We start from the raw sequence: 26,839 nt of genomic DNA, 5'->3' as shown, positions 1-26,839 counted from the left end.
TTGTGCTATAAGAAATGATGAACAGGAAGACTTCAGAGAGGCCTGGAAGGACTTATATGAAGTGATGTTGAGTGAAAGGAGCTGAAACTAGGGGAACATTGTACACAGTAACAGCCACAGTGTGCAAAATCTGTTTTTGGTAGACCTAGCCCTTCTTAGCAAGGCAAGGACCTAAAACATTTCCAAAGGACTCATAATGCAAAATGCCATCCACATCCTGAGAAAGAACCATGAAGTCTAAATTCAGAGTGAAGCTATTTTTTTTTGTTTGTTTTTTCTTTCTCATGGTTTCTTCCATTCATTCTAATTCTTTTATACAACATGACTAGTGTGAAAATATGTTTAATAGGAATATGTATGTAGAGCCTATATCAGGTTGCATGGCATCTTGGGAAGGAGGGAAGGGAGGGAGAGGAAGAAAATTTAAGAGTTATATGGAAGTGAATGTTGAAAACCAAAAATAAATAAACTAAAAAAAGAAAAGAAAAAGAAAACACAGTCCCTGTCCTATAGGAGCTTACAATCTAATAGACTACAGGATGATCGGATACCAAAGGAAGTTGAAAACATAATGGAAAATTCCAAAGAAATCCAAAAAAAACTTAGCTGGTGGCAAATGAGGGGTGGGATAGAAGGGAGGAGAAAGAGACTGCCTTAATAAAGATAAAAGCTAGCGTTTACATGGTTCTTACTATGTGCCCAGAGCTCTACAAAATCTCATTTAGACCTCACAACAGCCCTAAGAGGGAGGTGCTATTTATCATCTCCATTTTACAGCTGAGGAAACTGAGGCAAACAGCTGTCGGGTGACTTGCTCAGTACCACAAAGCTAGTTAAGTCTCTGAAGCTGAATCTGAACTCAGGTTTTCCTGATTCCAGGTCCAGCCATGTACCACTTAGCTACCAGGCTAGTTGTAAGGAAAGCTTTTTAAAAAAGAAATCTTAACTCATGTGTGAATGTGAATTTTAAAAAATGTTTTTGGGAAACACTGTCACAAACTGACTGAAGAATAACCTTAGGAAACTTCCCGACCATTAGATTTTGTCGGGATTCTTGACCCTGGCTCCACGAATTCATTCTCTGAAAATATCATAGGTAGCTTTTATGATCACAATTTAAGATGTACAAAGATCTTCACAAATACGAACTCATTTGACGTTCACAATCCTGGAGTAGGGTGCTAGATGAGGAAAGGTAGGCAGGCAAAGGTTAAGTGACTCCCTCAGGGTCACACTGCCACCAAGTTTTGGAGGCTGGATTTGAACTTGGGTCTTGCTGACTTCAGACCAGGGGCTCTCTGTAATCGTGCATCTGAATTTCAATGTAATTGGTGTCCTTTGTAATCCTATATGTAATCTATGCATTTAAAAAACATGATTTTGAGAAGGGGACGGTGAGGCAAAAATGGTGAAGCACCTCCGAATGACAGCCCCCCTCGGCTGCCTCCTAAGGTAGCGAGCGGCCCGCCATCAGAGGTCTGCCAGGGGCTCTGAGTGACGGCCTGGGCTTCTCGGGCTCCCCGGACGGGGGCGGGATGACGAGATCGAGCCAAGGCTCCCTCTCTCTCGCAAAGAGCTCTACCTTCTCCCGGCGCTCCGCCTCCCTCCTGCCTCTTTCTTTGTCCCGCCTGCTCAGAAGCCTTAGCCTTTAGTCTCAGGCCGGAAGCAGGTTCTGGGACATCCTCTTCTCCTTTTCCAAGGCGGAGCCAAGGACCTCTCGCGAGTTTACCAAGTCTCACCTTCCGTTACGTCTGCTGGGAGGAGCTCTCGCGAGAGCGAGCAGAGTAGTGGGAAGAGTGAGGCGCGCGCGGCGGCCGTGGCAGACGCAAGATGGCGACGGCGACCATTACTCTCGTAAGTGAGCCCCTCCCGGAGCGCAGTCAGCGGCGAGATGGGCGCGGGAGGGCGGGGGGAGGGCCGGCTGGGGGCCCGGGAAGGCCATGGCAGGCGTTGCCGCCGTGTCCGCGGGTCCATCGCGTGGATCTCCATCTCTAGCCTCCCGGAGACGGGAAGGCGACGGGGGGGCAGGGCTACTGGCTTCCCGGCGGCGACGACGGCGGCCTGGAACTACTAAGCCCAGACTTCTTTGCGCCGGAGCACTCGGGGCACCGAATCCCTGTCGTTCCGCTTTGCATGCCGGGGGTAGGGGTAGGGGTAGGGGTGTAGTTTTCGCTGGCCATCGCGGGGCATGCTGGAACGAGTCGTACTCTTCCCCCCATCCTCCCATTGCATCCTGGGATGGGCATTGGGTTCTAGGGGCGGGGTCCAATATTGCACGTTCCCGTCCCCCTTACCTCTCCACCCCTTCACCCTCCCGAGTGTGCCTAACAGCTTTGTCTGTGGGATCCCAGTTGCATGCTAGGAAGCTGCAGTGGGGATGATCTTGTTGAAGGCAGTCTGCTGCCACGTGAGCAGCGAAGCTTGAAAGAGGGCTTTCTTCTGGCTGTGTCATTTTCCCTCCATATGAGCCGAAGAGGGAGGCAGATTGGCCTCCTTCTCCCAGCTAGGGAATCCAGGGATCCCCAGCAAAAGATGTGGATTGGCCGTGTGTTATCAATGTAAGCAATTCAGTACAACACCTGTGAAGTGTATACTTTGTCTAAGCCCCAGGAAAATCAAATGAAACTGGGCTCATGAAGCTTAGCGTCTAAACGAGGTGTTATGACATGTGCACACATATGCGATCCAAAAAGTAAAATGCCACAAGGGCAAGGGAGACGTTCATTCGAAGTGATTTATAGAAATGGAGGGAGGTGAGTTCACTTCACAATCAAGGAACACTAGAGGAAAGAAGTGCTATCTTAATTCAGACGTTTATTTCTGTGGTTTGCCTGTGCGTTGATCCAAATCATCCATTGATTTTTGTCTATTCTTTAATATATCATCTGCGGACTAGCTATCTACCCAGTGGATTAGAGGCCTTCTTCAAGGTCTTTTGGTAGTTGCTCAATATCTGCACTATTTAGCACACCTGTTTGTTTAATCCTTCGCTTTCCATACCTGATTGACTCATCTCACGACTAGAAAAAGTTGTGCATCTTTGATGATGTCTTTGTAATGTTACTTCCTCTAAGCCAAAATCTGTTTGCTTAGAATTTTGATTCTGCTGGGATGAGGTTCCATGACTTTCAGACAGTCTTAGCAGCATCACTTGGAAATGCTAGCTATTATTACTGTTGAAAATCAGGCAGCCTAAAAGCATTTATTAAAGTCTTAACTACATGCTGCCAGTCACTGTGTCAAGTGCTGGGACTCTAAAATACAAGCAGAAAGAGAGTCAGGCTCCTGAAGCTTACATTCTGATGCTGATGACAACACATGAAGAGGTGGTGGTAAACGATGGTACCTGGTAAGATGCATAATACAAAAAGTATCGTGGAGACAATGCACAGTGTGCTTGGAGAGGAATGAAAGTCTGGCTGTCCTGGGCTACTTGGGAGGAACCAGCTGATCAGAAGGTGAGTCCTCAGAGGCAGAGAACACTTCCAATGTGAAAAATATTCCAAGTAGAGTGAGCTTTCTGGTTGAAGAGGTTTCTGAGGCATGGAAGATCATGCCTCCTAAAACTCTTCATCTTGAAAGATCACTTTAGCTCTGAAAGTCACATCTTGGAAATTATCTTCAGCCCGCTGGACCTCTTTTCTCTGGATGGCTCTTTCCAAAACCTCTGTTTTTTAAAAGAGTGCCCAGGTTAGCTATCCCTTCGTTTCTCAGTAGGCTACAACCTAGGCTCTTCCATCATGCCTCTGTACCCACTTCAGCTTCCTTTTATGTGTTTTCTTCCCTTTAAAATGTAAGCTCCTTGAGGACTGAGACTGTTTTTGTTTATATTTATATTTCTTGCACTTAGTATAGTGCCTGGGCACATACTAAGTGTTTAGTAAATATTTGTTGACTGACTATTGAACAAAAGCATAACCTTTGTATTAGGAAGCAACTAAGATCCTTCAAAGCATTGAGAAGTTTCCCAGAAGCAATCTCAGGTTGATTTCTTACTCATTTCTTGATGTGTACTAATAGAATAAATGAGTAGACTGTTCATTCAGCTACATGTTCTAATCTGGACAGTATTCATTCTTCATTAACTTTTTTCTTGGTGTAAGTTGCTAATATCCTTTTGTCATTATGGATTGCATTGAAAAAGGCCTTTAGTATTCTAGAGTTCAATATAGTTAGCATATCATTTGCAAACAGGAGCATCTGGAGAACCTAACCACTTAAGGATTCCATTTGCTTTAAATAGGACATCCTCCATGATACTATGTTTACGTCTCCTGTTTTATTTCTCACTTGCTAATTATATTTAGGGAGTCATTAAGTTTCATCTTGATTGACAGTGATGGAAAAGGGGACAAATGGTTCTAATAATCACACAATTTTTTTCGTCCACTTTGTTTTTTCTGTGTAAATTGCTAGGCCACCCTTTTTGAGTGTTATGAATCATATTGAGAGGCCCTGTTTAGCAGTTAAGAATATCTGAAAGAATTTTGTCCGGATTATGCCAGTGAGAGCAATATACACCTGTGGTGAGCACGTGTTCCTCTTTGTTTTATATCTTGCTTGATACTTCTTTGCAGAAATTACTGAATAAAGATATCTCTTTGGTTGAAGTTCCCTTAATGGGGATCTTGAATGATCTAATAGGTATAGGGGAGGCACCACATTGTAATTGAGGCTTTTGGTCTACTAAGTCACTTTGGTTTTTTGTAATCAAAAGGTTTGTTTCCTGTATCTTAACTTTGATAGTGAAGATGAGGTCTGCTCCAAAAAAAAAAAAAGTAGCCTTCAAAAGCCTACTTTTCCCCTTCTCTTACTTTCATCTAACATACTCTCAAGATCTGTATAAACCATTATCATAAAAGTTTTGTAGATATAAAATCATCATCTGGTTTGATAGTTGTTTTGGGGGAATAATATGGTCCATAGTCTTTTTTTGTTCTTTCGGAACATCTTTTATGAATTAACTTGAAAATCAGTCCCTGAATACCATTAAAATTGTTACTTCAAGCATAGATTTCTTCCTTATATATTTGGTTATATCCAACCGCTTCCCCATTTCACTAAAGTGTAGTTGTCATTTTCTTATAGCAAGGACATCAGGTTCAGTAGAATGAGTCCAAATGTGATAATCACACTCTTATCAGTGGTGACAGTATATTAACATAGAAACATTGTTCTATGTATTTCATTTCAGATCTACTGTCTTCTTTTCAATTTCTGCAGTGCTCTTGGGATGGATGATACAAGTCTCTTACCTTCTTTCTTTTGGCTATTTACCCCCCTCAGTTGCTTGTTGCTATTCTGCAAGGCAGCAGTACTATTCATTTGTCATCCTCTTGCATGATATTTTGCAAATGAACTTGTACTGTAAATCAGCATTCCTCTACACTCTTGTAGGGAGGAGTCTGTGGAAGAGCTCAAATGTTTGCTCACTAAGACTGAGTTTTTTTACCCTCTTTGGTTTTGATGTTCCATAATGAAGGATTTCACAGGAAAAATGAATATCTTAAGGAAGTTGAGAATCAGAGGGATGAATACAAAATATATGTGAATAGAGGACTCCAGAGAAATGGGTACAAACAGAAAACTACATGGGCTAGTCAGATAGAGAGGGGTAAGAGATGAAGCTTTCATGCATCTCGATGGCCCTCAGCATCTTGGGTGGTTCACTTGTGAAAGATTTGTGGAAAAAATAGATGAGTTGCATAAGGCAAGTATGATGTATTATGACCTACTTACCTCTTCCTTCTGTTTTTAACTCATTTTGACCTTTGCTATAATGAGTGGATTATCAAGCTATGAAGACACTTGAATATGAAATTATACCAGTGCTTATAAACAGTTGGTTCCTGTCAAGACATTTTTATTTTTGGTGATACTGTTTGGTACTTGCCACATCCATTGAGTACCAGCTCTCCTTAAACAGAGTAGTCATGATAGGTGGGTAGACATGGAGCTTCTCAATTATTTTTCAGGCTTTTTCATTACTTGATCTTGAGCTGTAGCCCATCATTTTTTATTTTTTGTGCTAACTTCATTGAGTCCAAAAGTACATGTTAAATTCATTTGGAGGATCCCATCCTAATAGATTTTATTACCTCATCATCCTTTGCATTTTGTTGTTTAAGTCTGTCATCTTTGTGTTTATGTCTTGAAAACTGAAATGTGAGATGACCAAATGTCACCTAAGAAGATGTTTCTTACTGCCTTTGGATAGATACTAAGATGAACTCAGCCAACTCCGGATCCTAGGATTTAGAGTTTGAAAGTAAATGTGATATTGCCCACCTCTATCATCTTAGAAATGAGAAAACAGGTCCTTAAAGTAGGAAGTCACTTGCTGTAAGGGCACACAAGTGATTATTAGTAAAATAGTCTTTCTACTACACAACATTGTTTTCAGTAGAACATTTAAATTGTTCTTCCATTTAGTTGTACATTCTCTATGTCTTCTGGTTTCATTTATAATGAGAATGATAATGCAGATATCATTTATTTCCTTTAGCACAATACCAGCTTACTGGCCATTTTACAGCATTAAAAGTAAAATTAATGTTTATAGTTGGACTAAAAAACTATGATTCCTAGCACTCTTTACCTTCTTTTCTATCATTATGCTGTTGTAGAAACAGAAGAGACCAAAATGTTGTAGTTAACAGTACCTACACAGAGCTAAGGGATTGTTTTGCATTTTTCTTTGGCCATTGGTTTCCTGCCTTCCCCCCCCCCCCCCCCCCAAAAAAAAAGTTCATCATTTAGTGGTCAATCTGGTGCTAGGCCCTCTTTGTACTTAGCTCAGCTAATCCTTGGGCAGAAAACTATATTTCAATTTGGTGGACCCTGAGTTTATGTTCCAGTGTCAAAGCCTTCAGAAACCCATCTCCACATTATAGTGGTCACCTCCACACCACAATGAGGCCTTGGGAAGAGCTTTGATGGAGGCTATAATAGAAGAGAAGGATCTCAGTGGGTGCAGATGAGCAGAGATAGGTTCTGGGATGGGTCATAATTCATACTGAGAAAATCTTTCTCTTCTAGAAAGAGGTGGTGGGGAATCAAGATGGAGGGGAGTGGGAGCAGCAGCAGCAGTAGTCCAAGTAAATCGCCATCAGACTCTGGTCCTTCTGGTCTAGAATACGCTGAATAGAACGGCCAGTTCAGTTGTTGGCCATTTCTTAACTAACTGTTCAGCCATAGTCATATTAAATTGCTTCTCTTTGCATTAAGAGGAAAGAATGAATTCCAGGCTCTCAGAGCTGGGAGTCAGTTCAGCAAATTCCTGCTTTTCACATCACTCTGCTAGGTTCTTACAGAGATGTAAATTAAACAGTTTTTGCCCTCCACACACGAACTTTTTTATTATTGGGAAGGTGCACAAATAAGTACATCACAAGGAAAATTGAGGAGTCCTTATCCCAGAGCAGGGTTCACTGAAAGCTTCAGTGAGGAAGTAACTTCTGAGGTGAATCAGATATACATAGAGACAGGAGAGGACCCTTGGGAAAGGTAGTAGTCCAACTTGGCTGCAGTTTAAGAGTTCATGAGTAGGATTAGTTTGTTATAAGTCTGAAAAGATGAGAGCCAGATTGTGGAGAGTCTTAAGTGGCAGGCTGAGTCTGTATTTTAGCCTATGAACAGTCGGGAGGCATTGAAAATTTTTAGTAAGAGGAAGACATGGTGAGAATTTTGTTAGAAAAACTGTTTTGGCAGTTACGTGGAAGATAGATTGAAGAGGGCAAAGATGAAGCAGGGCAGCCAGTTGGGAGCAAGCTATTAGAATAGTTAACATGGTACTTGATGAGGATTTGAACTGGCATGGTGGCCATGTGAGGAGGAATAAGGGAAACAGTTGCAAGACTTGTTACAGAGTTAGACTCTGTAAGGCTTGGCAATTGTTGAATATTGGAGAGGGGGTGGGGATGAGTGAGGATTGGGGAGAAGGAAGAGTCAAAGATGATCCTGGGGTTACAAACCTTGATAATTGGGACTATGGTGGTGCCCTGAACAGAAATAGAGAAGTTTATTGAAGGTGGATGGACAGATTTGGAAAGAAGATGAGTTCTCTTTTGGACATTTTAAGTTTGAGATGCCAGATATCCAGAAGACAGTATTCAATAGACAGTTGACAATGGGATTGGAATTTAGGAAAAAAATGAAAGAGTTCTTTGTAAGCCCTGAGGAAAATTATAGAAAATGGGTGATAATTCTACAAAGAAAACATTAGAAAAATCACTTAGTTAGGCAGAAAGTAAAAGCAGTAGCTCTTTGCTGTAAGGGAGAAGAGTGTCCAGAAAAAATAGATGACTGACAGTGTCAAAAACTGCAGTGAGATCAAAATGTCGTTGGATTGAACAGTTAAAAGGTTGTAGGGACCTTTGAAAAGAACACCTTAAGTCTGGAGGGAGGGCTGCAAGTCAGATTGCAAGAGCCATCTTACCTGGCTATCAGGTCCAAGTCAGGCCTAAAAGAGAACTGAGCCCCTTTTCAACAGACCTGGCAGTCATCTAATGTCTGCTTGAGATAGACCATTGCACTTTGGTTAGCTTTATTTGGGGGAAGTTTTTCTTTAAATTAAACCTATATTTGTCCATAAAATTTAAGCTGCAACTTCTGTCATTTGCCTCTCTAAAACCCCATCCTGGGTCCAACTGACCTTTCTAGCCTTCTCATAATATTCACTTTCATTGTATTCAATATTCCAGACAGCTTGGACTACCCACTGCCCTTTATCATAGTGTCCTCTGCTGTTTCTTCACTCCTTTTAATAATATTTCCATGCCTCTTCATCTCCGTCATTCAGTTTTAGTCCATGGGATTTCAGCTATCCTCTGAATCCTTTGAAATCTTCTGTTCCAAAACTCAGGGTGCATTTTAGACTTTTACCCAGTTTTCCTCTCCTCTATCACAAGTTGAGTGCAGGTGGGGGCTTGCAAATTCTTTGTTACTAGAATCCCTTTGCAGGGATAACAGGGAGCTCCCCTTCTTCAAGTTTGAATTTGTACAGTAAGAAATTACTATGTGCCAGGCACTCCCCTGTTTGCTGAATTAGTCAGCCAGCACTTATCACCTTCTTTTTTCCAGGCATGCTTAAAAAAGATAAAGACAGTACTAGCTCTCAGGTTCACAATTTAATGGAGAAGATAACATGAACACAATTATGTACAAACAAGACAGATATAGAATAAATTAAATATATTCAGTTGAGGGAAGGCACTAGTATTCAGGGGGATTAAGAAAGTAGTAGGGAGCACTAGAGTATTATTTAGCAAGGAAGTGACATGGTCATCAGATCTGTGCTTTAGGAAAATCACTTCAGCTGCTGTGTGGAGGATGGATTAAAGAGGGGAGAAACTTGAGGCAGGCAGACCAATTAGGAGACTATTAAAATGGTTCAGGTGAGAGGTATACATCATTAAAAGTTTTACTTTTGATGTTACCAAGAAATCCATAGGCTTATCTTATCTGGTGCTGTCAGATGGGTTTTATGTGCTTTCTCATGAAATCTTTTCTGTAGGACATTTGAATTAACACCTGTTTTGTAGGTTGGTTCTGTGAGGTCACATTGGATTTGGGTATAAACAAGTGTAAATTTCCAGCCACCAATCTTCTGGGTAAGTTTAGCAGTGGAATAGCCCTTCCATCCCCAACTAAGACTGGCTTAGAAATGTTCTTTCACTGTAGTAAAACACAGACAAGAAAGTGTTTCTGGAAACTAACTTGCTTTCTGTAAACTACTGACAAGTGGGACATTTTTGGAAACTCTAAGACATTTAAGTTTTTTGATTACTGAAGGTTTTATCATATGGGTACTTATAGTATTAGCACATACGTAAAGAGAACAGCCAAAGATTTCTGAGTTAGACCTACCCTGGGATGCTTGATCTTCCAGTACTAGCCAAGACAGAATTAGGCAGGCTAGTTCTGTCAGCACAGACCTGTGTATGGTCAGTGATGTGATACAAGTCTTGGGTATGAGCTCTCTGAAACAACTCCAACATGTTTATCTCCTGTTGTTTGTATTTGGTTTTGGGTGCTTTGGTGTGTTTTTTTTTTTTTTTTAACCAGCTAGGTCCAGCCTTCTAATGCTGTGTAAGGTTCACACAGCCTTACTGTGTAAAGCCACCTTGTGGATTATACAACTGAGAGAGCCCCATTTTCTCCAAGCAAGCTTTTGTCTTTACATGAGCAGTGAGTCAGAGATGGTCAGGACACCCTCTGACCTTTTCGCTAGAGGAGGAGTAAAATACGTAGCCAAGAATACAGTGGGGATTTGTTTTGCTGCCAGCCTCCCTGTGTGTATACTCCTATCTGGTCTACAGTACTCTGCTATGTTATAGCTGACCCAGTTTTATCTAATCTAGGACTTCTTAAACTTTTTCCACTCATGACCCCTTCAGTGCTTCTTAAACTGCAGCGTTCAGCTGTGGGGTTGTGACCCACAGTTTAAGATACTGATCTGACCTGGTGGGTATGCCAAAAGTGCCACACTGCCTGAATCCATTTATACTGTATGCGACTGGTGAAGTGAGTAGGACTTGGCTTGCCTTTTTTCCTAAAGATCTCATCCTCTCTATTCCCTTACGACTTGGGGATGTTGGCCTTTGGGAAATGGTACATCAAGGTGTGTTCTTAGTGCCCTAGCATGTACTCTTTGATCCAGTGACATTGGCCTCTTTCCTGTTCTACCAAACAAGACACTCTATCACTTGGCTCCACTTTCTCGCTGGTTGTCCCTCATGCCTAGAATGCTCTCCTTCTTCATCTTTGCCTTCTGGCTTTAAGTCTCAGCTGAAATTCCATCTTTTATTGGAAGCCTTCCCCAACCCCTATTAATTCTGCTTGCCTCTCCTTCTTTGATTGTTTCCTGTTTTTTCTGTATATAGCTTGTTTATGTTTGTTCGCAGGTTGTCTCTCCCATTTGATTGTAAGCTCCTTGAGAGCAAAGACTCTTTTTCGGTACTTAGCGCAGTGGTTGGCACATAGTAGGTGCTTAATAAATGTTTATTGACTGACTGAGATTTGAATAACCACTAGTCTGTCTATTGTGGAGCTATTTTTTCTTGTCTTTCTCACCAACTTTCTGCCATGCTACCAGCTTTTGATATTTACCATTCCTGTTATTACCTTATCATTACATTATCAGTTCTGTTTTCTTCTTTTCTCTTATCTGTCCCCTTTCTGTCTTTAAACTAAATTTTATTTTGTTTTGTGCCAGATCGATTTGGCCTTTCTGCTCTGGCTAATGAAAAGTTTACCTTCTGCTGGCAAGCTGTATTTAGTGGGATGGGGAGGGACAGTGAGCTTAAAGGTTGAGTGTTCCTTGTTGTCACCCATCATATCCTCTGAGATAATGCTTTCTTGTTTTTTTGTTTCTCTGAATAAGTTACGAATTGTTTTGATAGACACTAAAACAGAATGTCACCAATGATTTAATTGCACCCTGACTTTCTTCATCTTGTTTTCTTGGTCTTTTGCTCTCAAATATTTGCTTAACTTTGCAAGTCTGGGGCACTAAGTGCTAGTCCTGTAACACTAAGCACTAGTCCTGTGGCGGAATAGCCAGGGAGATTTGAGCTTGGGCATACAGTGGAGTGGGAACATTAGACCTTTGATTGTAGATAAGTTAGTAGTATGTTGTATATATACATGCTGGTGTTATCTAAAAGAGAATTTCTTTCATCTTGCTAGGTTCTCATTTGACAAATGACCCACATGACCCTAATAGTGGGAAGTGTTTTGCAGTGGAGATGTTAATATTGAGTCTGGATTTGTTTTTGGACTTCCTGTGGGATTCTCTCTCTCTCTCTCTCTCTCTCTCTCTCTCTCTCTCTCTCTCTCTCTCTCTCTCTCCCCCTCCCTTCCTCCCTCCCTCTCTCCCTTTCCCTCCCTCCCTCTCTCCCTTTCCCTCCCTCCCTCTCTCCCTTTCCCTCCCTCCCTCTCTCTCTCTGTCTCTCTCTCTCTGTCTCTCTGTCTCTCCCCCTCCCTCTTCCTCTTCCTCTCTTTCTTTCTTCCTTCCTCTCTTCCCTTTCTGTCTGTCTTATCTCACCCCTGCAATGTAGGTTTTAGACTGTCAGCCCCAGATCTGTTTTTCATGATGGTCCTATCTTCTTGTTCCAGAAAGGAACACCTCCATTTCACTCTGCCCCTGTTTTTTCCTGTTATGTGTCAGATCCTTCTGGAGTTTTCTTTGCCTAAATGGGAATCACCCAGATCTATATGCTTAAGAGGAAGATGGAGAACTCGATTCATGCCCTGGGTTTTATGAAAAGTCAAAAACTATATAGGTTCCCAAACACTTATTTGTTGAATGGGAGTCTGTACTTTTCTTCTTTCATGGGTATACAAAGCTCTGGACCCAACCCATCATAGTCCAAGTAAGGTAATTCTGAAGAAGATAGAAATGCTGAGGGCTTGAAACTGGTCTGGAGGGTATGTGGGGGGTGGGGAGTGGGCACTATTAGCATTATGGGAAATGGCAGGGGCACTATGGGTCTTATCCTGAAACTTCTCAGTGTCTTGGGATTTCTCAGCCTTCATCAGTATACCATCCCCTCAGCCCATTCACCATGGCATGCCCCTTTCTCCCATTGGTGAGTTCCTCATGGAGTCTGTATTTTATGAAGGAGTCAAAGCTGGCCTGCCTTCATTCTCCTTCCCATCATCCGTCACCTTTTTCCTCCCTTGTATTTGTTTTCTTCCCTCTATAGATTGTAAACTCCCTTTGGGCAGAGACTATCTTTTTGCTTGTAATTATATCCCCATTGCTTAACTCTGTGCTGAGAACATAGTAAGCACTTAATAATTGCTTTTTTCCTTCCTTTCTGAGAGCACTGATCCATCCACATGTATATTTGTGACACTAGGGTATTTTGAACCAGGCTGTAAGCCTCTGACCAGTGTTTGCAAAGGCTTCTGGTGGCTTATGCCCAGGTCTTTTCCACAGCTGTTGGTATTGTTCTCTGGAGATTTGTTTGGAGACAGCTTGCTGTTGCTGGAGAGCATTCAGAGGAGTTCTGTGGGCCCCACGTGGGAGCTGGCCTTTTGAGGAAACAAAGCTACTTTCAGCCTTTAGTGATTAGACTGGCAGGGCTACAGAAATGAATGGTTGGAGCAGCCATTTGAATTGCAGTTTGAACTAAGTGACTTTCCCAACAAAGGTATCAAAGGCATATCTTACTCTCCTTGCCCTTCTCATGCCAGGGATATTTTGTGAGGTGTGGTGAAGGATTTCCCCAGGAGAAAGGGACATAGGGACTGATTTGGGTCTGCATGGATTCATTTTTACTAGAAGCTAGACCCAGACCTAGTCATAGAATCTCAGATCTGGAAGGCACCTCAAGGTCATACAGTTCTGTCTTTTGTCTGAGCAGACATCCCCTCTACATCTCTGACTGGTACTCTGTCCTTTTTTGAAAACCTCCTATTCAGTCCATTTTATCTAACACCTTCATACCTTTGCACCTTTTCACTAGCATGCTATGCAGTCTATCTTAACTTCTCTGAGTGCCTAACTTCCTTCAGCCCAAAGTCTTTGTTGATCTCCTTGATGTTTGTGCTTATTCCTTTCTCAAATTATCATGCACGTTCTTATTTATTTACATGTTTTATTCCTTCACCCTTTACAATGAAAGCTTTATTTTTTCTTTGTATCCCCATGTTCTAACGCAGGGAGGATAAGAGAAAACAAGCTTTTATTGCCTACTATGTCCCAGTAATTGTGTTAAGTTCTTTAAAAATATTATCTCATTTGTTTCACAGCACACTATAGGTACTCAACAGTGCATTAGTGTGCCTATTTTCAACTACTCCAACAATGACTATTGCCATATTTTGTTGTCTCCCCCAATTTGCAGGGTGTGAGTTGAAACCCTGAGTTGTTTTGATTTGCATTTCTTTTATTGTTAGTGATGTGGAACATATTCTTTCATGTGGTTAATAGTTTGCAACTCTTTTGAGAACTATTTGTTCCTAATCTTTGACTCCTATCCATTGGAGAATGGCTTTTGGTTTTTTATATGTGTGTGGATGGATAGATACAGATATAAACACAAATATATCTCTACATGTACATGTATCACAGAAATTTTGAAAGAAAGTTTTGTCTTTTATATTGCCTGTGTTCCTTATTTGCTTTATTATATATATCTCCTATCTATTACTGTGAAAGAGGGATATGATCTATTTCTATTTTGATTTTTTTATAGTATGATCTTGAATATATCCATTATGTATCCATTTATAATGTGTTGTAGAATATGGTATAAGGTGTGGGTGTGGCCTAATTTCTGCTAGATTATTTTCTAGTTTTCTCAGCACGTTTTATCAAAAAGGGACTTATTTTGTTATGAAGTTTTTCCATACATTCTGCCAAAATTTTATCTTTTAACTAATCTCTACCATTCTTCCTAATACTGCCCTCCAGAACCAAGTAAGTCATCTAATCTATTTTACACTTCATAGTCCTTCAAGTGTTTTGAAGACAGTAATTATGTTCCCCTTAGGTCTTTTCTTCTCTAGGCCAATCATCCCTTCTGCCTTTGTTTGACTTTGTTTGAAATCGTTTCGTAGTTATTTTCTTCTGAATACGCTTCATCTATGGACCCTCTGTCCTAAAATGTGATACTCAGAACCAAACATAGTAATTCCTGTGTGGTTTTGCTAGAGCTGAGTACAATGGAGCTGTCCACTCCCTTGTTCTGGACCAGTTACTTCTTTTAATCTAATCTAAAATTGTTGGCTTGTCATATATCAAACCATATTAAAACTTCTTTGAGGGAAGGGAGGTAGGGAAGGTCATTTTCACATGAATTGTTGTTTTGACTCATCTTCTTCTGTCCTGTACTTGCACTGTTATTTTTTTGAATCCAGGTGTAGGATTTTATGTAATCCCTTTGAAAATATTTCATACTAGATTTGACTTATCCGTTTGGCTTGCCAAGATCTTACTGGACCCAGATCTTTTCATCCAACGTATTAAGTAATCTACCTAGCTTCACATATGTCATCAAAGAAGCCATGTTCAACATAGCAGTGCTAAGGACAGATCACTGGAACACTGTTATATTAGAAAACTTCCTCCAAAATGACATTGATCAAATGCCCTTTGGGTTCAGTCAAGTCAGCCAGGTTTAGATCTACCTAGCTACTATCATGTGGCCCAATGGTACACATCCTGTGGGCCCCAGACTCCTAGAGACCCCAGAATTACTTCAAGGGGTCAGGTATCTATGTATGAATTCATAGCTAAGCAAACACAACTTCTTTAGATGAAATAAATATTTTACATTCAGATGCTATTCAAGTCCAGCCTCTGACATTAGTCAGTGATCATGGTCAAATCATTTAATTTCTGAGCCTCAGCTCTCTTGAGATTTTTCTAGTAAATTACATAAAATGTAGACAATTTTGGTCTACATTGATAAGAGTTCCTAGACCAACAAGATCACACATTTTTGGTGCATAAGTGCTATAGGAATGACAAACATCCAAATTAAATTGTAAAAGTTATTGCATTTATCTTTTTGTTGGGTTTTATCAGTCAATAGCTATAATTACATGGAGGCTTCTTTAAACTTTTTATACATTTTAAAAGGATTCTTCAACTTGTAAAGTTCGTTAACCATGATCAGCTCATATCTCATCATCTGTCTACAAGTTCTATTTCTGGAATTCCCCAAATATAACAAAGAACTTTGTCAAATAGGGAAATAAAGTTAGTCTGGTACAACTTACTCTTTATGATCCTATGCTGGCTCTGATGATCACCATTTCCCTGTTCAAAAGCTCTTCAAAAGCCACTTAAAAAATAATTACATTCTGGAATTTTCTTAGAGTCAGAGGCAAGGTCACTGGGCTACAGTTTGGGAAAGCTACCCTCTTCCCTTTTTTGAAAATTGGTCCAGCATTTGCCCTTCTCCTAACCTGTGGTCTTATCTTCCTGATTTAGAGAAGATTATTGACAGTGGCTTTATAATTACCTCTACATCGTTGTTCCATACCTTGGGATGTTGTTTGGCCAGGCAAGGTCATTTGAATGGTACTTCCCAGTCTGGTAGTCATTCTCCTTGGTAGAGCAAAGAAGAAAGTAGGTTTGCTTTCTCTCCCCTGTCTTTTAGTATACACCCTGATCAACAGCAAGATAATATCTCTTCTTTGAGCTTTCTTTCTTTTGCCCCTCACACATCTTTAAAAGCCTCTTTGGTTGTCCTTAGAGTTCTTTACCAGCCATTGCTCATTTTGAACTTTCTTAAGTGCTTTTGACATTATACTATTGCGCCACTCTATTGTGTTCATTCTTAGTTTTCTGGTCTTCCATCTCTTTTTACGTGACTTTAAAAAAATATGCATTTATCTTTGTAGCAGAGAGTGACTCGTCAGTTGGGAGGTTGGACATTGAATTCTTTACTACTATTGCTTCTTCTGCAATTATCTCAATTATCATCCTAAGGAGTGAAACAGTACCCAAACATGTCAGAGATGTCTATACCAGTTTCCTTGACAAGTCTACCTGTCTGTTCTGGATTTAGTCTGCTCCTAAAACAGCCTTAGTCTGGACAGTGCTGCTTGCTGGTGGAGTACCTGGGATTAGCCTTGTCCTTATTCTTATTCCCCTATCTTACTTTGATTAGGAGGCAGGTAGCGATAGAGTAGGTAGGGGAGAGATTTCTTGCTTTGGGGCTGCCATCCCTTCTCAGGCCATTAGTCGGGAAAGGATGATATCTACCATAGATCCTGCCCTTTTTGCTTTGTCCCTCAATCAGAAAAGGAGAGGAGAATGAAATCATGTCTCTTGTAGTTTGTTCAATCCTGTCCAATTCTTCAGCACCCTGTGGACCATACTATCCATGGATTTTGTTGTTTTTTTTTTTGACAAAGATGCTGGAGAGGTTTGCTATTTTCTTCTCCAGTGGATTAAGGCAAACAGAGGTTAAGTGACTTGCCCTGGGTCACACATCTAGTAAATATTTGAGGCCTGATTTGAACCCAGGTCTTCCTGACTTTAGACCCAGTGCTCTGTACCCTGAGCCACCTAGCTGCCTCCTTGCTAGTACTGATTTTGTACTCTAGCAGGGAAGATAAAACAGAGAAAAAGTAGAGGAAACTGCCTTGTATTTTTTGAGAAGTGTCAAGTTACAATGATAGTTTAGAGATGGAAGGGAACAGTATACACTAAGACAATCAGGAAAGTTGGGTTAGGAGTAGGGTGAGGTTGGAGCTGAAGGTTGGTCAGGGTTTGGCAAGGTGAAGTAACCCTTCTTACCTGGTGTTGGTAGTTATGGTAGGTCTGTGGATTGATTTTTGTGACTGTCTTCCAGAGGAAAGGAGAGAGGATAGGGACCTGGTGAATTGAACCTGCAAGTTACATGATCTCTCCATCCTCCTTCCACTTCTCTCCACATATATCATTCTCCCTTCTTGCTTTGGCCTCTTGATTCCTCCTACCCCCTCTGAGGTGATCCTGAGCCTATTCAGAGCTATGGACAAGTAAGGCATCAGCTGCCTTGGGGATGAAGGACAGGTAGACTGGAGGAGGATAACAACGAGGTGAGACTGGCCTGTTTCATCATATGGCAGCTAAGTGTATATGTGGGGTATTTTGTGGAGGGATAGTCAGGGGAGGATTAGAGGGGCAAATTCAGCAAACATTTCTTAAGCATCTCTAAGGAAGGTACGCTGCTAGATGTTAGGTCATAGGATTGTCAGTTTAGAGTTGGAAAGACCTTAGAGACCTTAGACCTAGAGTGAAGTGACCTTGGTGGTTGGGTGAAATTTGAATCCTGGTCTTCTGATGTCACATGAATTGTGTGATCTCAAAAAACTTTTAATCTAAAGAGGAGAAAATACATATATACAAATAACTCTAAAATAAGGAGGAATGTGATAAGGGCAAAGATAAGATTAAGACAAAATGCTATGAGAAATTTGAGGAGACAGCGATCTCTTTTGCCTGTGAGGGGAAGGGAGGATGCTGTGGGAGGTTTCATGGCCCAGGTGGGAATTGAGGCAATTGAACCTTAAAGAAAGAAAAAGATTTCAACAGTAGAAATTGGAAGGGGAGGTCCTTTCTAGACTAGGCATGAAAAGCTGTGTTAGTGAAGACACAGAGTACAAGAGGGCAGGATTAGAATGGGGAATAGAAAGTAGTCCAGTTTGGCAGGAAAATGGAATCAATGAACAAGAATAGTTTAAGGTAGGACTAGTAAAATAGCCTGGACACAGACTATTGGGACTTTTCAATATCCACGTCTGAAGTTTATGCTTTATTTGGTAGACATTAGGAGACTTTTGGAATTTCTTGGAGTGACACAATGTGTCGAATCTATCATGGCATTTAATAGGGATGAATGTAAAATCACAGAGCTGAATGCAGAGTCAAGCTGTACAATTAAGAGCAGGATGGAAGGAGGTAAGCTTTGACTACAATAAGCATTGATTTGAAAGTTTCTCATGGTGGAGAAGGGCTAAACTTGTCCTGCTTGACCCCAGAGGTAAGAACTAGGACAAGTGGGTAGGAGTTGTAGAGAAGAAGATTTAGAATTGACATCAGGAAAAGTTAACAGAGCTTTCCAAAAGTAGCATAGGTCACCTAGGGTGATATAGTGGCTTCCCCTACATGGGAGACTGGAAGACTACTTGTTGGAGTTGTTGGTACTGTTCAGGTGTGCATTGGAGGACCTTTGAGATCTTTGAAAGTTCAGATTCTCTCAGTTGGTGATCTGGGTATTGCAGTAGGAAGAGTATGGGGGTAGCTGTTAGAAGGATGAATTGGAGAGAAGAGAATAGAGGCAGGAAGAAGACTGGTCAGGAAGCTGTTGTTAATCAACAAGTATTTCTTACAGCTGTTATATCCCTGGCATAATGCTAGTTAAATACTGGGAATTCAGGTACAAAAAAATGCAATATTTCCCTACCTGCTGTGAACTTACATTCTAAAGAGAGAGGCAAGTCCAGCTAAAAATATGTATGGCATAAATAGAAAGTTTTATACATATACACATCCAGACAAATCTAAGATAATTCGGGAGGGAGAACACTGTCAGGGCACTTAAAATCTGAGGTAAGAAGGGAGTGCATTCCAGCCTTCTTGAGATGACCATTTCAAAGACACAGGAGAGACAGGAAAGAAAGTGGTGTATTTAAGGTACACAGAGAGAAGCCAGTTTGGCTGGATCATAAAGTATATGTGTGTTGTGGGGGTGGGGAGGGTGTTACTGATTGTGGGCAGAGATAATGTCCATTGAGGCTGGAAAGAGAGGTAGGTACCAAGTTTGAAGGACTTTAAAGAGAAATAGGAAGCCACTGGAGTTGCTTGAGTAGGGAAGTTATAAAATCAGTTTTGTATTTAAGAAAAATTACTTTGGCAGAAGTGTATAGGATGACCTGGAGTGGGAGAGGCATGAGGCAGGCAGACAGTTCACGTTTTTATAGCTTTATAACATTTACATAGTGTTTTCCTTATTTACACCCTGTGAGGTCAGTGAGTCCTGAACTTAAGTAAGGTGTTTAAGGCAAAACACAAAGTAAGATTGTGATAAGACCTAAGCCTGAAAGCGCCAGGGTCTCACATTTCCTCCTGGACCATTTCCAGTTGTCCTGATGAATATCATGCCACTGGACCTAGATGACTCAGGAGAAGAAAGTGAGGTTGGTGACCTTGCACAGCCCTCCCCCACTCAAATCAAAGTCAACTGCAAGTCATGTCATCATCTTGATGTCGTGGTCCTCTTTGAGAATGAAGAACAAACACAACAAATCAACAGACTTGGTGACTGGGACAGAGGGAAAGAAAGGGGAGAGCCCAAGGTTACTCTGAGGTTTAAAGCAAGTGGAATATGGTAAAGTGATTTTGGGGGTAGGTTTTGAGGGAAAAATGAGTGGTTTAGCCCTGGTTTGTTGAGTTTGAGTTGCTGATTTGACAGCTAAACTGAATGTGTCTTGTAAGTAGCTGGAAATTTCAAATTGGTGCTTCAGGGAAATACCGTATTTGGAGATAGTAATTTGGAAGTCATTCAATAATTGGAGTCATGGTGATAAATGGAATTTTCCAGGAGAGGGTTTGGTGCAGTGAGAATAATTTACATTTAAAGGTTAAGAGGAGGATAAGGAACTGGTAAAGGAGCCAGTGTAACCCTTTCCCAGTGCAAGGACTCTCAATTAGGTGTGTGTACCTCCTTGCATCTGGCCCATCTTATTATTAGATGTTCTAACTTGCTCCACTCCTTCCCTGGCCTTTTCTGTTTGTTCCTAGACTGTGGGCAGAGGAATACTCCTAGATTCCTTGGCTCCCGAGAGTAAGATAGTTGGGACCAAGAACCAGATGTTATCTGGGATAGTTTATCTATCAGTCTAAACAAAACAGTAAAGGAACACGTTAGTGGAGAGTATTAATTCTTAGGTGTTGTAGGGTCTATGGGATTGTGTTGTCTGTCAGCTTTAAGGGGGAAAGGGGAACTTACTTCCCCTTAAACTTTCTCAGAGTGAGGGGATCGCTGGGGGAGAGCAATTGCTATCAAAATGAGGGACAGGGGACCTGAGTAAGGGAAGTAGGGATAGATAGCGTCTATCAAGATGAGAAGTTCAGGTCTTCCTCAAAGGACGCTGGTATCAATGAAGTCTGTGGTGGCCTTAGTGATCGGTGCAGAGCAGTGAGGAGTGTGATTTTGATTGGGTAGACCAAAGCTCTTCATGACTTGGTACCTCCTAAACCCCTTCATCTGCCTGTGCTTGGGCTGTGCTTGTTTTTGCAGTGGCTGGTATGGGGGGGGGGGGGGTGGTTCATGTGAGTTCCTGAGTGTGGGGGCTGGGTTGGGCTAAGGCCTTCCCTTCCCTGGGGGGGTGAAGTGAGGGGTGAGGGGTGGTGGAGGTGGTGGTGGTGGTGGCGGTGGCGGTGGTGGTGGCAGCTCTGGGTGCCTGGGCTCTGTGAACAGTGATTGAGTGCCTACCTATCACAACATCTCATTCCTGCCTGCAGCAGGTGAATGGCCAGCAAGGAGGGGGGCCCGAGCCATCGGCAGCGGGAGACAAGTGGAAAGCTCCACAGGTATTGCCTTTACCATATTCTCTCTCACTTTGGAGCACAGATTTTATTATCAGTGGGGGATGCTTGGAGGCCTTCTCAAGCTGTGCAGAAGAATGGCTGTTTCTTATCAACCATTGCAGCCGCAGACCATCAGGGCTCTATTAAGTTATACTCTCAAGTCAGAATTTCTCGAAGGACAAATTAAACACCCTCATAGATTCATACTGACTGGATGGTCCTTAAGACTGACACCTTTTCAGGAAGTCTCTTCCTAGAATCTGGTTACATTAAGGCCATTTACTAATACAAGGAATTAAGTTCTCTGGCCTCCAACCTCTTTCTTTTCTGCAGTTCTGGGCCATGCTCTATTCTGTCCTCTTTAGTCTCCTTTTTTGAGCTCAAAGGCTCTAGACTCTATTTCTCTTTTCTACTCTTAACTTAGGTTAGTGCAGCCTCCTAAATTAACCTACACTCCTTATCCCTAGTCATTCCTGCATAGGATTAATCTTCCTAAAGCCCAGATCTGATGGCCCAGACTTCTAGAAAATGACTTACTCCTCATGTGTGAAAGCTGTTGTATACATGTTCTGAACTCCAAAGAGCTACACCCTAAACCCCTTCTGTGTGGCTCCTTTTGGGAATTAATAAGACTGGAAGTTTGCCCTTTTTTGCTCCCTTTTATATATTAGGGAAATTTCTTGTAGCTGTTATTGATTTTCCTGGGACCAGAGTCTGTTTGCCCATCCCCATTAGCATGCAAATGCCAGTGCCTCTCCTTCTGCCTAGCACCATTAGCCCTGGTGCCACCTTGGAGTCCTTTCTGGAAGCCCCTGGACAGCTCAGAGGGAGAGGAGAAAGGGAAAGCCTTGGCTGCAGATGTCTCTTGAGGTCTGGAAGAATTTGAGGCCAAGTGCTTTTTTGTAGGGACAATTGTGAGGTAGGTTGGAACGAAAGCCAGTATGTGGGCCTGGGCTCTTTGTCCATAGGGGAGGGGAAAGGAGAAAGGAAGAGGCAAAGGGAAGTGTTACCATAGGCCTAAACTTTGTAGTTGAGAGACCCCAGTTTTCTGCTTATGGGGGAGGGGACAGCAGCAGGGAGTATCAGTCTGCCTCATCACTCCTCTGACCTCCTCTGAAGCACTCTGTCTATTGGCTGAATGGAGAAGGGCCTTTTGTTTCCCAAGACAAAGGATGAATTGAAGGATTTCAATCCTCCAACCCTATGGGGTTTAGCTACTGGTTACCATGGTGAATGGCCCCTGTCCTGTAGCCCCCACATAGCTGTGAGGGTCTTTTTTTTTGCCTTAGAGCTGAGACTTAGGCTGGTGGTAGGGAACAGTGAAGGGAAGAGGCAGGTGAAGATCAGAGAGGGAAAGGAGAAAAAGGATATAGAGGAAAGGGGAGGCAGAATTGACTTTGGAAGCTGGTGAGGGGCTGGACTGGATGACAATGGAATCTGGCAGAGGCCTAGGTTGGTCCCAAGGGTGCAGGACCACAACCACATTTTTACCACATGGAAAAAGGAATGTACAGGTTGTATTTTTTTGTTTGTTTAAGATGCAGCAAAACATTTTCTGCCTATGAAATGTATGTCCTGTAGGCCAAGAGGCAGGCAGGGCAGTATGTGGGAATAGACAGTGGCTGGGTTGGGTGTGCTCTACAGAGCCAGAATTCTCCTACTATATTACATTGGACTACTCAGCACAATTTCTTTTCAGACAGCTCTTGTTCCTGCTTGAAGGGTTTGGAATTTGAATTTGTGTAGCCTAGGACCTTCCTTCCATTTACCTCTCAGGCCCCAGGATTAGCACTGACAAGAACAATGGTGGCCTATGTTATGATCTACATTTTCATTTTTGACAAGGGTAGCTGATAGTTATTGGAAAGAACCTGGGCCCCACATCACTAATCCACAGTTGCCCATGCCCTGCCCTTTTTTGCTCTTGTGCTTTTTTGATTCATCTGTATGGGATGCTCTTTTCCTTTCCCACTTACTAGTGACTTGGCTGTCACCGAAAAAAGTTCAGATCTGCAACACATGCCTTCTAGGCACTCTGCCTGCAGTCTGGCTATCTTTAAGTATATTGGGCAAGTCAATTTGTCTATTCTGAGTTGCAAAACTAACAGTATTACTATTAATTAAGCATTGATGGCCTAGATTTCTGGACTAACATTAAAAGAAAATGCCATTGGGAGTGGGATAAGAAAAATAACATCTAGACACAGATTGGTACTTTCTTACTTTAAAAGTATCAGTAAATTTCTCATTTACTCTTTTTGGGGTTAGAAATGATGACATGAAGACTTGAGGATACGATCGCAGTGTTCAAGTATATGAAGGACTGGCATGGGGAAGAGGGTTTAAGCTTGTTCTCCTTAGCCCCAGAGTGCAGGACAAGGACTTATTTTTGGGAGTGTGGGATGGGAGGGGTCCTGAGGAGGCCTGTTTGGGGTCAGTAGCAAGAAAGACTAGACACTAGAGCAGGATGCCTAGAGGAGTTTGTGGATAAAGTCGCCATCAGTGGAGTTATTCAAGCAGAGCAGTGGATGGATGACTTGTCAGTGAGGTAGGAGAGGGAGGGGGGTCCCTTTCTAAGAAGGGAACTCTGTCTCACCCAGCTCTCAAAGTCATTCAGGGCTGTCCTCAGTGCTCTCCAGGGTCATGCACTGTGCTACTTTGGCTCGATCTTCCTCCCCCTCCCATTTCTGGTCTGAGTGGACTCAGCAGAGTCCTAGCAGATGAGCTTTTGTTCTTCTACATGTCTGATTAGAGCCAGGTGGCCTGTTGGCTGGCCCACCATCCTGGCTTTCTTCCTATCTGTCCCTCTACTTTCTTTCCTGCTTACAAAGCAGCCCTAAAGAAAAGCTTGGCAAACACACAGAGTACTGACCACTGGCCTGTTCCTCCCTGTTGAGATCCTAGTGTGCTTTAGTTACTTTTTGGACCATTGTACCTCCCTGCCATCCTTTGGAAAGCTGAGAGCTCAGGGAGCCCTGCATTCTGTGAATAACTATGAAAGCTCTCCCTGCTACAAGGCTCCAAGCTAAATTATCTTTTCTTTCTAAAGATTTTTTACTACATTTTTAAAGGACCAATTTTAAATGACTTCCAATATTGATTTCTTCCCATCATCCTTCGGGATCCAAGGCTGACTTCCTCTATGACTACTCAAGCTCACAAAAATCTCTCATTTGAAGGCATAGAGCATTTCTTGGCTGCCTCCTATCATCTAGCCCTTGATCGTATGCTGCCTTGTATATTTAATTTTTCCTGTGGGTGAGGCCTGTGAGCTCCTTGAGGGCTCAAACTCAGTTTCCCCCTCCCTTTTCTCTCATTGTGGTGAAGGCCCAGAGGTGTTCAGTGAAGACATATTTTCAGTCAGCAAACATTATGATGGTACACACGCTACCCAGGGCTCTGGACTAATAAGTATACATTGCTGAGAAAAATAAAGATGGTTTGAGATGGGAACCTCTCAAGTAGAGGGAACGGAAATGTCTAAATGAGGGAAAATGGGACAGTTGGCTTTGGGGGATGAATGTTCTGGGCTCTGTTCTTCATGCAATGTCAACATCAGGAAAGAGGTTGGGGGACAACTGTGGAGCCTGGGAATTGGCTTTTATATATGGTATAAGCCCTAGTGGAGCTGCAAGGATAATATTCTGTTTTACAGTGACCTCACTTGTTATTACTAATACTCTTCTACTCAGGAAGTTTCACTGCCTTGCCACACCCTCCTCCCAGCCCCCCCAAATTCCTCTTAGAATAAAATTAAAATTCTGTTTGGCATTTAAAGCCCTTCACGGAGAGTCATATCCATATGGAGTCATATCCAGCCTATCTTTCAAGGCTGATTACATATTAATCCCTCTCATACACTCTATGCTACAGACAAATTGACCAACTTACTGTTCTATGCCTTTGTATGTCTCCCGTACCAGGGATGCTTTCCCTCCTTATTGTGAGGAGACACTCCTTATCCCTTCAAGGCTCAGCCAACATGGTACCACTTGAAGAGAGAATTTCTGTTTTCCCCAGTTGCTAATGTCCCACCAATCATATTTATTTTGTATTTGCCCTCTGTTTATCTATGACTAAGGATTTGATAGAATATCATCTTGAGAGCAGGGTTTGTCTTCCTTTTGTATTTGTATCCCCTAGCACAATGCCTCTCGACTATTAGATGCTTAATAAATGTTTGTTGATTGATTAATATGGTTATGATAAGGGCATGACCTTTAGATATACAAAGGTGGATCAGATAGGTGAAGGACCCAAATGTTCCAGACTGAATCCAGAGGGTCAGACTAGGAAAAATGAATAGAAGCTTAAGCTCATCAAATTATACATGTATATGTGGGAAATTGTCCTCATAATCTGAACTGTTCAACAGTGGAATGAACAAACCAGGATAGATCACCATCATTTAGGGATATTGCAGACCACTCAGACTAGATGCTTTTGAATTTTGTTTGAGGTCCCTTCAAGCTCTAGATTCCACTAAACTTGAGACCACTGCCCTCAGCATCTGCCCTCAGCTCCCAGAGCAGGTGTGGGGCAGGGTCCTCTTGATGAACTGGAAATGATATCTGGGGAATTAAATGAACAGGAATGAGGCCCTAGGCGTCCTTTGGGCAGTGAACCATTTCCAGGTCTCTGTTCTTTTAGGGCTTTCTATTAGCCATTTGAGTGGTTTGCTCTAACGCTTCCCTTGAACCTGTGTTAGCATTAACCTGAACTAGGTAGGATAAGGAAAGACTCTTGGGGTGGTTCTAGGCCTTCAAGTCAACTGCTGTGCTGACACAAGCATATACAGTACAAGTTAATTTGAGTAGAGACAGACCACTAACACCTGGGCATTTGAATAGAGAAGACCTTCTGAAGAAGGTGGTGTTTGAGCTGAACTTTGAAGTAAGACAAAAGATGCGGAAGTAGTTTGTTCTAGGCAAGAGGGGACATCTTGGGTGGAGGCACAGAGGTAGTCAGTTGGAGTTTGGGGTTCAGGGAATAACTAATAATCTAGTTTGATTGGATTGTAGAAGTTCATGAAAGGGAGAAGATATTAGCTGGAAATCAGGTTTCTGTCCCCTGTTTCCCTGAGGAGATATGTTCCTTTTCTTGTCTCCTTGGAAATTGGGGAGGGAGATGGATGCTTCTCTTTTATGCCTGTTCTTGTTCCCTCAAAGTAAGCTAACTCCTTCTTCTTCTTCATACTAGCAGCCTCCTTCTTTCAGGCCTCAGAGGTGGGAGTCATGGGGAGAGTCATGGACTAAAATGCTGGTTGCCATAGAACACAAAAACCTTCATCCTGTATAGTTCATTTATTTTCTAGCTCTTGAGCTCTTTATTTCAGTGCTATACTCCTTACCCGTCTTCCCTCCACCCACTTTGTCTTTGTGTGCATTCTCTGGGGGCAAGGACAGATGGAAAGAGAGTAGGAGCTTGATCTTTGGGCCAGAGAAGCAGGGAAACAAGGCCCTCAGGTTTGGTCCCAGTTGTCCTGGCTTTAGGCCAAGTCGGGGAGCTTCTCCTAGAGAAAAGAAGGTATCTGGGTGGGAAGGGTTTGAAGTTTTAGGCAGAACCTGAAACCTCCCATTGGAGTGTGACCCTTGGTGGCTTCTTTTAGGTATGGGACTATTAAACTGCTTTTAGAGGGTATGGGTATGCATCAACCCTCTCATTGCTCATTCTGGACTTGTTTTGACTAGGTTTGTGTTATATTTTTAACCTCTGCCTGGAGAATGGTAGGGAGGGGGGTACTTCTGGCCTTATCTTCTTCAGGACTTTGGTCATAACGTTATTGGACCACAAGGGGAGGTG

General features: G+C 42.2%; 1 protein-coding gene across 7 annotated transcripts in view; it reads left to right on the top strand.

Annotated features, from left to right (window-relative positions):
* Positions 1–1,674: 1,674 nt before the first annotated feature.
* Positions 1,675–26,839, top strand: part of PUF60 (poly(U) binding splicing factor 60) — a 36,548-nt gene continuing 11,383 nt past the window's right edge. The window contains exons 1-2 of one of the 7 annotated variants that reach the window (XM_072602605.1): positions 1,675–1,854; positions 20,972–21,040. In XM_072602605.1, coding sequence (XP_072458706.1) covers positions 1,831–1,854; positions 20,972–21,040 — 93 coding nt within the window. In that variant the 5' untranslated portion in view covers positions 1,675–1,830. Of the gene's footprint in view, positions 1,855–20,971; positions 21,041–22,353; positions 22,552–26,839 lie in introns of those variants that run through there. The other 6 variants (XM_072602608.1, XM_072602606.1, XM_072602609.1 and 3 more) reach the window with 6 other exon arrangements.

This window comes from Notamacropus eugenii, chromosome 4 (genome assembly GCF_028372415.1).
Source record: "Notamacropus eugenii isolate mMacEug1 chromosome 4, mMacEug1.pri_v2, whole genome shotgun sequence".
In the NCBI taxonomy this organism is placed as follows: domain Eukaryota; kingdom Metazoa; phylum Chordata; class Mammalia; order Diprotodontia; family Macropodidae; genus Notamacropus; species Notamacropus eugenii.
This window is presented reverse-complemented; position numbering and strand designations above follow the sequence as displayed.